The 12,089-nt window shown below is 38.4% G+C and overlaps 1 protein-coding gene across 1 annotated transcript; it reads left to right on the forward strand.

Annotated features, from left to right (window-relative positions):
- Positions 1-4,345: 4,345 nt before the first annotated feature.
- On the forward strand, positions 4,346-9,320 carry LOC140152373 (uncharacterized). The gene is made up of 2 exons (XM_072174678.1): positions 4,346-5,302; positions 8,935-9,320. The coding sequence occupies exons 1-2, from the start codon at positions 4,861-4,863 to the stop codon at positions 9,318-9,320; spliced, it is 828 nt and encodes a 275-aa protein (XP_072030779.1). The 5' UTR covers positions 4,346-4,860.
- The last annotated feature ends 2,769 nt before the right edge of the window (positions 9,321-12,089 follow it).

Here is a 12,089-nt window from a genome sequence, read left to right on the forward strand (position 1 = left end):
GTTGACAGATATGTTGTGACAAAACAACTTGCATCTCCCTTTTGGTCTATTTTAGACCAAAATTAACCCTAGTTTGGCCCATTTAGTATTAAAATGCCAAATTGCCGCGCTTTGCGCGCAACTCGATAAAGCCATTCAGTGGCGTAGCCAGGGGTAGGGGGGACAGCTGACCCCCCTTTGAAAAATCTTACCCCCACCTGTGGGATGGGGTGGCCGCCCCGACATTTAAGACTTTTTTGTGTTTCTGACCAAATTGACATTATATTTTGCCATTTTAACCTAAAAAGTGCCAATTTTTGCGCGCTTCGCGTGAATTTATTCCATTTTTGTACCATATTTCACCAGTTTAGCTTCAATATGCCAAAAGTTTTCGCGCGCTTCACGCGCATTTGTAACATTAACTGATTTTGTCGCCAAAAGGTGCCCCCTTAAAATTTGTCTTGCCCCCCCACTGAAAAAGTGCTGGCTACATGTACGCCACTAGTGAAGCCATTCGAGTAACAATCATGTTGCCTTGCCCACAGGACCATCTAAAGGTAAATCCGGCCATATACCAGGTCATGATATGATAATTCACATTTTAGGCTATTCCAGTTGAAAGACATACACCCTGTATGAAATACATTACTTTAGTCTCTCACACAGGGGGTGTAGATTTCAAATGAAGTCAACCCCCCGAAATGGTTGCCCTGAAAATAAGCTGTTTCTTTACTCAATGAAAGTTTAAACAGCTTAAAGCAAGTGCACTACCTCAATGAAAACAAGTTCACAGAAAGCAAGCCCACTTCGCGAGGGTTTTATTTTCGCTGATTTCGCAAATGGAGTTCCATCCACGAAATTAACACCTCGCGAATATATATAATAATGTATTGCAAGTATAGGGCAAGACATAGCATCGCAAAAATAACAATTGCAAAAATGTCTCTGTAACTCCAAATCGCGAAAATAACTGTACGCGAAAATTACCACTTATAAACAGTAATTACCAGGAGCAGAGAAACTCTCTGGTTGGAGTGATGAGGTTCAACAAAAGTCAATACTATTACGTAATTGTTTGTTCATGGTACATTGCACACAGATAGTGCACACACACACGGATTGGTCATAAACCTCGCTTCCATCCATGCAGTACAAAATGTAGCCCTGTGTTATCTGTTTACAAATTTACTCTGTGCTTTTAGAATATTTTAGGATAGCAGATAAGCCCTTTCGCAATTACAACTGCGCATGTGCAGAAACAAAGTCGCCAAATAAATATAGCGATAAACACAACGAGGCTACTGTACATTTTCAATGGGGTGAACTTTGACGTTTCCGTAAAAACGTTTTGTACTGGAATTTCGCTGACAGTTTGGTCTTCGCAGGAAATTTATATTTGTATTTCACAGGAAATATTAACATATGTAGGAATGAATAAAAAATGTTTTACAAAAATATGTTTTTGAAGGAAGTGCAAAGTTCGCCGCCATTGGAAATGCACTGCAGCCTCCTCGTGTTTATCTCCAAAAAATCGGCAAATATTACCCACAATGCATCACGATTCTGAATTTGCGAAAGGGCTTATTTGGGTGCTACTGTAGCTGAGGGAAAATATTATTCTGTGTAATAAAGACAAATCAACCCATCGTTGCTTGGGGTTTTAATAACAGGTTTACTTTCAGGGATTGATTGATTTTCAATGATGGATACAAATTTTAAGTTTAGCATCAGTTTTTGTTAATATTTAGTTAAGTTTTATAAAATGTTGCAAAATTAATAAATTAAAAAAATAACTAATAGTATCAAAGGCTACGAAAAACCCTTCTCTATGGGCCCAACCGACCCGGAATTTGTGTTTTTGAGAATTAAAAAAAACACGTTTATTTTGCTTAAATCATAGAAAATATGTTTGTGAAAAATTCACCAGTGATATTTTAGTGTAATTTCAAGATAGCCTCTCTCTGGAAAAACAAGTACAAAAAACACCCAACCCTACTTGAAGTTGAAAGGTCCGCCCGTATAATAGGGTGGGTTTTTAGTCTTTTTGTCGCCAAAATACTTTTAGATTAATAAATAACATGACACCAAAAACAGAAATTTTGACAATAATAGTTTTTTTCTGATCATGTAAATTTTGACCAAAGTATCAGCAAGTTAATATGATATAGCGAGATTACACATAAATATAAAATTTGAAAGAGGGACTCTAAATATACATTTAAAAATCCAAAAGCATAAATCAAGAAGTGCATATTATTATTATTATTAAAATAATTTATATTTAAATGATGTTCCTCGCCTAAAAATCCGGACATTGAGTTTTTTTTACATGTTTTGCATTTGGAAAATGTTCCATTACAAACCAAATGTCAGACGAATTCATCTCTATGGATTGTCTGACTCTGAGTTGATAACATCAGGCAATACTAGCTAATTCTTTGAATGGAACAAAATGCAATCAAAATACATGTGAAGATGAGCTCATCTTCTCTGATGTTATGTAAAATAGGCTTGTCCGGATTTTTTAGGTGGGCAATGTATATGAAAAAAAACAAAAACAAATCACATTTTGACCAAAAATCACCTTTTTGACCAAAACCCTTTCCATACCAAACATCACATTCTTGACCAAAATCAAATTATTGACCAAAAATCACATTTTAGACCAAAAACTAAGTTTTTGACCCAAATCACGTTTTTTGAAAATCAAAAATCACATTTTAAGCCAAAATAGCACAATGTAAACCAAAAATCACAGCAAAAGGGGAAATGATTTTGTAAAATTTTGCACAATACCGGAGTAAACGTGTTACTCAATCAAATTGAGTAAAATTGATCATGCTAGAAGGGTTGTGCCCTAGCTTTTTACCATCCAAAAGAGATTTTACTCAAGGTTGAGTATTTTTAAGAGTGTACAATTGTGTTAATTTATTTTTAATCGGTTTTTTTTTTATAATAAATGATGAATGATGAGTGATTGTTACTTTCAAGTGATGCAAATAAGACTAGGCCTACTCAACTGGTTTAAATTCTATATATTTGTCATGTCACTATAAATGATAATTGATATAGGTCCCAAATTATTTAAGTTAATTAACACTAAGATTGCATATGTACACAGGCTTACTATGCACAATGCACATAATCAATTCACTGAATTTAGTCACAATAATTTGCTGGTTTGAGAAATTGGTTATTTTTGCTGACAAGGTTGCTTAATTCTACACCCTTGGTATTTGAATTATGATAAATTATGGGATATTTTATATGCTGGTACTTGTGAAAAATATTATGGAGACTGGAACATATACACAAAATAATATTTATAGAACTAAATATAAATTATTGATCAAGTTTCAGCTTGTATGGATTTTGGTGATTTTGTCCTTAAAATTTCAGAATTCTGACCCATGACTGCAGAAATAAAATTCCTCAAAACTTTTTTGTTCATTTTACTATTTGACGCATATTAAACCCAATAACATTTAAACTCTTGGGTGTGAAAAAAAAATCACCTGGACTGTTGATCTTGTGCCATGTCGGCCATGATTTTTGCCAAATTCTAAAAGCATGATTTCAGTGCCTCTATAAAAGGTAACTATGTACTTGTGTTAATTTTGCTCCTAAATTGGTAATTTTGGACTTTGTTATTTTATTCAGTTCCAATGACCGTCAGAATGGGACACTTTGAAAATTCATAATTCAAAAAGTTTTTGTCCGATTTTCATACTTCTGTTGATGAGTTCTATCCAGAAAACAATATGCAATTTTGATGGTCGTCCTATAGTAATACCTGTGGGTTGCATTGTAGTAATGTAGGCCTATGCTACAAGTCACTCACATCTTCTATTTCAGATATTTCAAAACATGTACTAGCAGTGGCGTAGGGGTTGCTACAATTTGTGACCCTACTATTTAATATTTTTTAATTAAAATTACCTACTGAATTCGTTGCGAATATTTCACAAAACTTAAAAAATAAGTCGGTTCAGGTGGGGTATGAAAAATCGGGTATGAGAAGTAGGGTCACAAATTGTACCGACCCTGATTAATTAGCATATTATAAATTTGATGAGGAATTTAAATATTTATATGCCATTGGGTTTTGTGTAGGGGATGGAGGAAACAAACTTTGATTGATAATGTCATTAAAATATTAAGATACCTTGCATCTCGTTTCTACTAGGCTTTATTTAATTTAACTCATTAAAATTATCATTAAAGTTTTGCTTTTGTAAAGCCTACAATGTTCTTTATAGCACATCTAAAATTCTCCCGCATGCTGAGTGAACATAAAAAGGTTGAATAACACATGGAGATTAAAAAAACGTCAGTAAACAAAATCAAACTAAACTGGTAATACAGTTTCATCGCGTATATCGCGGTGAAACTCAATTTATCACCTGCAGAAAAAAGTTTCAGGCCGGGTCAAAGGTCATGTTTTCCCGGGGAACTAGCCTTGGCCAATGGCGTGATCCGTTGGTGCGCGTTGGGTTTCAATCACGTGTGACGGCATCGCTTGCTCGGCACAATGCTCGTGAACAGGAGCATCATTCTGTCGTAAAGCATTAGAGGAGATTGGTGAAAATTATTTTTCTCTCATCATTTACATTGAATCATCATAGCTCATAGCTCATCATCGTCAAACTCAGTCACATTATACTCAATTGGGACTCAAGTTCGTTCAGTTTTGACAGCAGTTTCCGTCAGAAATACCAACAGCATACCTAATCGAGTTCATCGAGTTTGGACGTGTGAAGTGTGTTTTTAATTTCGTTCAAGAGACGGACATCATTTTGCTACTTTGGTAAATACATTTTTCGATAAGTGGAGAATTTTGAATATATCATTTTGCTACTTTGGAAAAAATAAACAATTATCATGGGGAAACGTAAGCCGACTAATCGAAACCAACGTTCAAACCTGAGAGGGGTAGACCTACAAACTGAACAAAGGACTGGGCGAGGTCGAGGTCGAGGTCGAGGTCGAGGTCGTGGACGAGGAAGGGGAAGTTTGACGAGAAGCCAGGCCAGAAATGCGGGGATAGACAGTCTGAATGAGCCCGCCATGGTTGAACAACAACAGCAACACAACGAACATCCAGCACCGCCGAATGTGAATCAGCATGCTGAACAACAGGTGCAAGTTGATGGATACGGGGAAAACCAAGGGCAGAACCAAGGACAGCCTCAGTTAGCACTACCAATACCAGTAATAGGGCAGAACCAAGGACAACAGGCACAGCCTCAATTACCAATACAAGTACCACCAGTAGTAGGGCAACCACAACAAGCAGCAAGCATGGCAGATAGACTATTAACAGGTATATTTAATAGCAATATCCATGATAATCTTAATTCAGCTTGTGGAGTGAACCCGTTGTCAATTGTTAATAATAATAATGCAAGCACTTCAGCAATCAATATGTTGCCCAATAACAATGCGAGTGCTTCTTCATTCAACCATTCAGTCAATATGTTACCCAATAACAATGCGAGTACTTCGGTAATCAATACCTCATCCAATAACAATGCAAGTGCCTCGTCAATCATGTCAATTAATGGGCTACCCAATAATAATAGCGGGGCATTTGCAATCAATAGATTACCCAATGCGAGCGCTTCGTCAATCAATGCATTATCAAATAATAATGCAAATGCATCGTCAATTAATATGTTGCCTTCTAGTACACAACCAATGAATTCAAATGCAGCATTCGTGAATTGGGGTGGGGGTATTAACACTGTGCCGTTTCATGTGGATGCAAATGCGGCAGCCATGAGTAGTGAAGCTATTGCACAACAGCAGTTGGGTTTTGAACCACTAGTTTCTGTATGTAGTCCCTTGGGGTCAACCGTACCGCAAAAAATTAGATTAAAAATTATCAATGGGGAGTATGTTGATTTCGCTACTCTGTTAGAAAAAAGCGACCCTGATCAGCAATGGAAGCAATTTGATGAACAGGGGTGGCGCTTGCTGTTAATCAAGGGGGACAAATTGTTTGGAAGAGCAATAAACCAAAGCGGTTTATTACATCAATTCATTCATGGACTAATGCGTTTCTGATGTTCAGTTCCATTTACTTGGAAGCGCAACCAAATAGGGCCCAAGAAATGCTAAAATATGCGCATCTCATTCGGACAGCAGCATCAAGGTTCGAGGGCTGGGGTTGGCGGTCGTACGACCAACAATTTCGTATGAGACAACAAGGGCAGCCACAAAGATCGTGGGCGGTATTAGATGGGGAATTGTGGGCCCTTTATGTACATGCGGGTGCGGCACCGGTCACAGCAGAGAACAGGAACTACAATTTTCGTTCCTTTCGTACAAATACAAGGGGATCATACTCAGGGGGAGTGCGCCAGCAATTTGGGAACAGGGGCCAAGCATATAGGGGTAGCACACCACAGGCCAGACGGATTTGCTACGACTTTAACATCAACGGGTGCATGCGCAAAAATTGTGCATACAGCCACAATTGCACACGGTGCAATGAACAAGGTCATGGAGCAACAAATTGCAAGAAGGGAAATTAAGTCAGGGTTGGGTGCTTCAAATGGAATTTGCACTGATACTTGTATTTGTTGCAAATATCCCTCGCCTATAAAACTTGCAGCATTAATTCCTTTGTTAGATTCATACCCCGATTCAAAATCAGCCCAAGTTTTGAAGGAGGGTTTTACAAATGGATTTAAATTAGGTTATTTTGGGAAACGTAATGCACGAGAAGCGTCTAACCTCAAATCTGTGTTAAATGATCCAGAAATGGCATTGGCGAAAGTTTCTAAAGAGGTTAAGTTAAAACGAATAGCGGGTCCATTTGCTTACAAACCCATTGCGGATTTAATTGTGTCGCCAATAGGCTTAGTTCCAAAAGCGGAGCCAGGCAAATTTAGGCTTATACAACACCTTTCGCATCCAGATGGTGAATCCATTAATGATGGGATAGATCCAGACATGTGCACGGTTAAATACGCTAGTTTTGACCTAGCTGTGCAATTGGTATTAAGGGCTGGGAAAGGCGCCTTAATGGCAAAAGCCGATATCGAGTCGGCTTTCAGGTTGCTGCCGGTTCATCCAAGTGACTTTCAACTTTTGGGTATTAAAGTTGTGGACCAATACTTTGTGGACAAAGCTTTACCCATGGGGGCGTCTTGTTCTCCGGCACTTTTCGAAACATTTTCAACCTTTTGGAATGGGCGGTAAAAGAGCGGCAGCTACTGATTTAATTAGCCACTATATGGATGATTTCATTCTGATAACTCGGGCAAATGCATCATGCGAAAAGTTGGTTTCATGTTTTGAAGAGATTTGTGAGAAATTAGGCGTACCACTATCCCCAGATAAGTCAGTAGGCCCAACAACTAAGATCGTTTATTTGGGATTGGAGATTGATTCGGTCAAACAAATAATAGCAATACCACAGAGCAAATTGATCAATATTAGAAGTAAAATTGAGAATGCGCTTAAGCTGACAAAAATAACACTAAGGGATCTGCAATCGATCATAGGATCGTTATCGTTTGTATGTAAAGCCGTTAATCCAGGCAGGGCTTTCTTGCGGCGCTTAATAGACTTAACGTGCGGGTGCAAAAATCCTGGTACAAAATCAGATTGTCACCGGGGGCGAAAAGCGACTTAGAAATGTGGCTGGTGTTCTTGCGCCATTTTAATGGGGCAGCCATTATACCGGAAATAGCGTGGTCAGATGAAAGCGATCTACAGCTATTCACTGATGCCAGTGGGGAAATAGGATTCGGGGGTTTTTTTGGAGGAAAGTGGTTTCAAGGTAGATGGCCCAATGAAACTTACTCGTCATATTCAATTGCATGGTTAGAATTTTTCCCCATTGTGGTGGCAGTAGTGTTATGGGGAGATAAGTTGAAAGGAAAGAGGGTCATCATTAGGTCAGATAACTTGCCAGTAATATCTATCATCAATAGACAAACGTCAAAGTGTCCTAAAATCATGAGGCTAGTGCGGTTCTTTGTGTTACAATGTTTAAAATTGAACCTAACATTTTGTGCTAAGCATATTCCAGGCAAACTTAATAATATAGCCGATGCCCTTTCCCGATTCCAGATGGAACGTTTTCGGGAGGCGGCACCACGAGCAGAACCAGTGTCCACGTTGGTGCCCCAGTTTCTATGGAAGCTTTAAGGGATGAGTCGCATCGATTGGTACGGGCGTCAGTAGCTTCAAGTACATGGGCTTCATACCGTAAAGGTATAGAAAATTTTATAGATTTTAGGGAGAAATTTAATTTGGGGTCATCATGGCCAGCGAATCAATCGCACATAGTGGCATTCATTTCATTCCTATCGTCAGAAGGTTGGGCGCCCTCATCAATAAATTAATAGGCTTAGATCCAGAGTATTTTAGTCCTCATAGTTTTAGAATTGGCGCAGCGACGGTAGCGGCTATGGGGGGCATCAGTGACGAAAAAATCAAGGAAATGGGAAGGTGGAAATCTTCAGCCTTTCGATTATATATTAGGCCAATCAACATGTGGAATAATCTGTAACTTTTGTATGTTTCAGGTAGTCTTCCTGGGCGGACCTTGCAGTAATCACAGGCAAGAACTCATACAGATTATGGGTTGTAAAGTCTAAAGAGACTATTGAAAGCAGCCATTGTGCAATGCATAATGTAAAACCATACATCTATGAATTTATATGTTAATTCTTTTGCTCCCTAGCAGCTATTCGCTAGTAGGCTGTCGGTAATCGCCGGATAGGTGCGGAAGAAAAAATAATTTGGCGTAGTAGTATATACGATTGTATTGAGGAATTTAACAGAAAAAATTTGTATTATCTCACATAGATCCTTGTCGTGGTATAGCAGAGGAACGGATACAGCAAATTAAGGGTATTAGTGCGGCGGCATTGTTGTAATATTTATTAAATTTGGTAGAGACAATTTGCTGTTTTTTTGTTCTGTTTTGCTTTATTACAGAGTCTAACAGGAGAACGTGGGTCGTAGGGGACAGTATCATAAAACGTGCAGGAACGAAGCAAACACAACTCCACGGCGGAGGCTATGTAAAATGGGAAGGTCAACCAGGAGATAAATTAATAGGCTCAAGACATGGTGATGTAGTAAATAGAGTAGCACGCTTAATGTATAAGAACCCCTTTCCCACAACGGTAATATTGCACATTGGGACGAATGATATCCTAAAGAGGCCCACATGGGAAATCAGAAACAAGGTGCTTGAGTGCTTAGAAGGGCTTAGGGCATTATTACCATCTGCCAGATTAATATGGTCTGATATTCTAATACGTTTGGGATATCCGGATGAAATGAAAGAGGGAGCGGGAAGGAATGCACAAGAAATATAAATAAGTATGCACACAAGGTATTGAGGGAAGTAGTTGGGGGAGTCCCTCGCGTCATCACACACTTTGACATTTTCAACCGGCGATCACGCAACGTAGATAATAGGCCTATATTTGATTGGGATTGCGTGCATCCGTCAGAATTTGGGCTGTTACTGTTAAGGCAAACGTATGCAAATGCGCTAGGCTATTTCAACGCCAACCCCCATGCATTTTCATACCCTCCCAGATCAGCTGATTTTTAAAAATAAAAAATCCGGATCAGTCAAAACGGGGGAGGGGGGGGGGAGTTTGGCAAATTTTTTTCCATAAATGTCAAAAAAACTTGTTTGGCAGTTTTTCTGTCCAAATTTTTGATTTTTAATGTAATAGTGTAGTTCTCAGATTAAAATTAACCAGCTTATTTCAAAAACAATTATTTTTCTGTCAGGTAATCTTCCTGAAGAGCAATTATGGCTTCAGAATTCTCGTGGAGCACGCCATGTATTTTGAAAAACAAAGGTTTCAGCCATTCAATTTTAAAAGCCATTTGCTTTTTAAAAGCCATTTGCTTTTATTGAGATCATGCTTTGATCAATATCTTTATATTTTGAAGGCCTCAGCTTTGCAAAGACCGCGGCATTTTAGTGAGCAACCGGCTCTATAGGTAATCACGAATTGAGCTCACCAAGTATTTTCATACCGGGTAAAGTTGTCTCCTTAATATTTATCTTTGCTTTTTATGAGTCAACTTACATGGACTCCAGGATGTCCCGGCGGAGTTCGTCATGAGGTATATTCACACCAACAAAGTTGTCTCTTGCTTGCTTGCTAGCAATGTTTTGCTCCTTTTTGCTACTTTTAGGTAACCACCAGAAAAGTAAAGTTCCAGCAATCGCTTTTGGGCTGCTCTTGTAAATGGCTGATTCCAGTTTTCTTTTAAAAAAAAAACAATTTGGTAAATAAATTCACTGACCTTTTCTAATGTCTTATGTCGACAGAAGTCGCAAAAAAGTTGTCAACGTGTTGTTTTATTCTGTCTGGGGATAATACAGTTTCATCGCGTATATCGCGGTGAAACTCAATTTATCACCTGCAGAAAAAAGTTTCAGGCCGGGTCAAAGGTCATGTTTTCCCGGGGAACTAGCCTTGGCCAATGGCGTGATCCGTTGGTGCGCGTTGGGTTTCAATCACGTGTGACGGCATCGCTTGCTCGGCACAATGCTCGTGAACAGGAGCATCATTCTGTCGTAAAGCATTAGAGGAGATTGGTGAAAATTATTTTTCTCCCACCCACCACACCCATTAATGGTGGAGGAGAAAACAGTTTCATTGCAAGATATTATGCTTATTCAAAACAAAATTAGAAATATTTGCAATTAGCGAGTATAAGAATTATCATGGTCATTATTGAGGCTTCGTGGTAAGGTCGAGCGTGTGGTTATTACTATTACGAGGCTAGTAGCAATGCCATCCAAGTAGAAATATTCACCAAAAATTGATGGCAATGCTACTCAATACTTGTTGCAGAATTGACGTGTGTGAAAGGCAGTTTTTCTGTCCAAATTTTTATTTTAATGTAATAGTGTAGTTCTCAGATTAAAATTAACCAGCTTATTTCAAAAACAATTATTTTTCTGTCAGGTAATCTTCCTGAAGAGCAATTATGGCTTCAGAATTCTCGTGGAGCACGCCATGTATTTTGAAAAACAAAGGTTTCAGCCATTCAATTTTTAAAAGCCATTTGCTTTTTAAAAAGCCATTTGCTTTTTATTGAGATCATGCTTTGATCAATATCTTTATATTTTGAAGGCCTCAGCTTTGCAAAGACCGCGGCATTTTAGTGAGCAACCGGCTCTATAGGTAATCACGAATTGAGCTCACCAAGTATTTTCATACCGGGTAAAGTTGTCTCCTTAATATTTATCTTTGCTTTTTATGAGTCAACTTACATGGACTCCAGGATGTCCCGGCGGAGTTCGTCATGAGGTATATTCACACCAACAAAGTTGTCTCTTGCTTGCTTGCTAGCAATGTTTTGCTCCTTTTTGCTACTTTTAGGTAACCACCAGAAAAGTAAAGTTCCAGCAATCGCTTTTGGGCTGCTCTTGTAAATGGCTGATTCCAGTTTTCTTTTTTTTTTTTTTTTTTGGTAAATAAATTCACTGACCTTTTCTAATGTCTTATGTCGACAGAAGTCGCAAAAAAAGTTGTCAACGTGTTGTTTTATTCTGTCTGGGGATAATTTGCACAACTTTAACCACAGAGCAGCGTGTAACAGAACAAGATCTTGTTCATGGTTGTTTGTTTAACCATGGATAAAGATAATTATGCTCTTCAAACACATTAAAGGTTCCATGACTTAGCAAACAAAGTTATACACACTTGAGTTTATAATACATGCAGTATTCACAGTCACTCCAGGCTGTTTTGGATCGGGGGGGTCTGCTTGATCAGCAGAAGAGATATTTCTCCCATCTTCTGGTATTACAGTAAAGCTATCATTTGCTGCATATTTTGCTCAAATTTGCACTTCTTACATGATTGTTACCCGGGATTGTAATTGCCCAATGCTATCTGAAATACCATGTAAAGGACTAAGCCTCCAAAGTAAAATTTAGAGTTTTTATAATAAAACTGGGATCCCCCAAAGCTCCACAGTTAATAAGGTTATTAACTATTTTAAACTGTTGTGATTTGGTAGTTCACAGCATCTTACGAATGGTAGTGAGCTTTGGCAAAAACTACATTGCTCAATTCATAGCGAGCGTGTAGAAGAATTAAAATATCACA

The sequence above is a fragment of the Amphiura filiformis genome, chromosome 5, assembly GCF_039555335.1.
Source record: "Amphiura filiformis chromosome 5, Afil_fr2py, whole genome shotgun sequence".
Classification (NCBI taxonomy): domain Eukaryota; kingdom Metazoa; phylum Echinodermata; class Ophiuroidea; order Amphilepidida; family Amphiuridae; genus Amphiura; species Amphiura filiformis.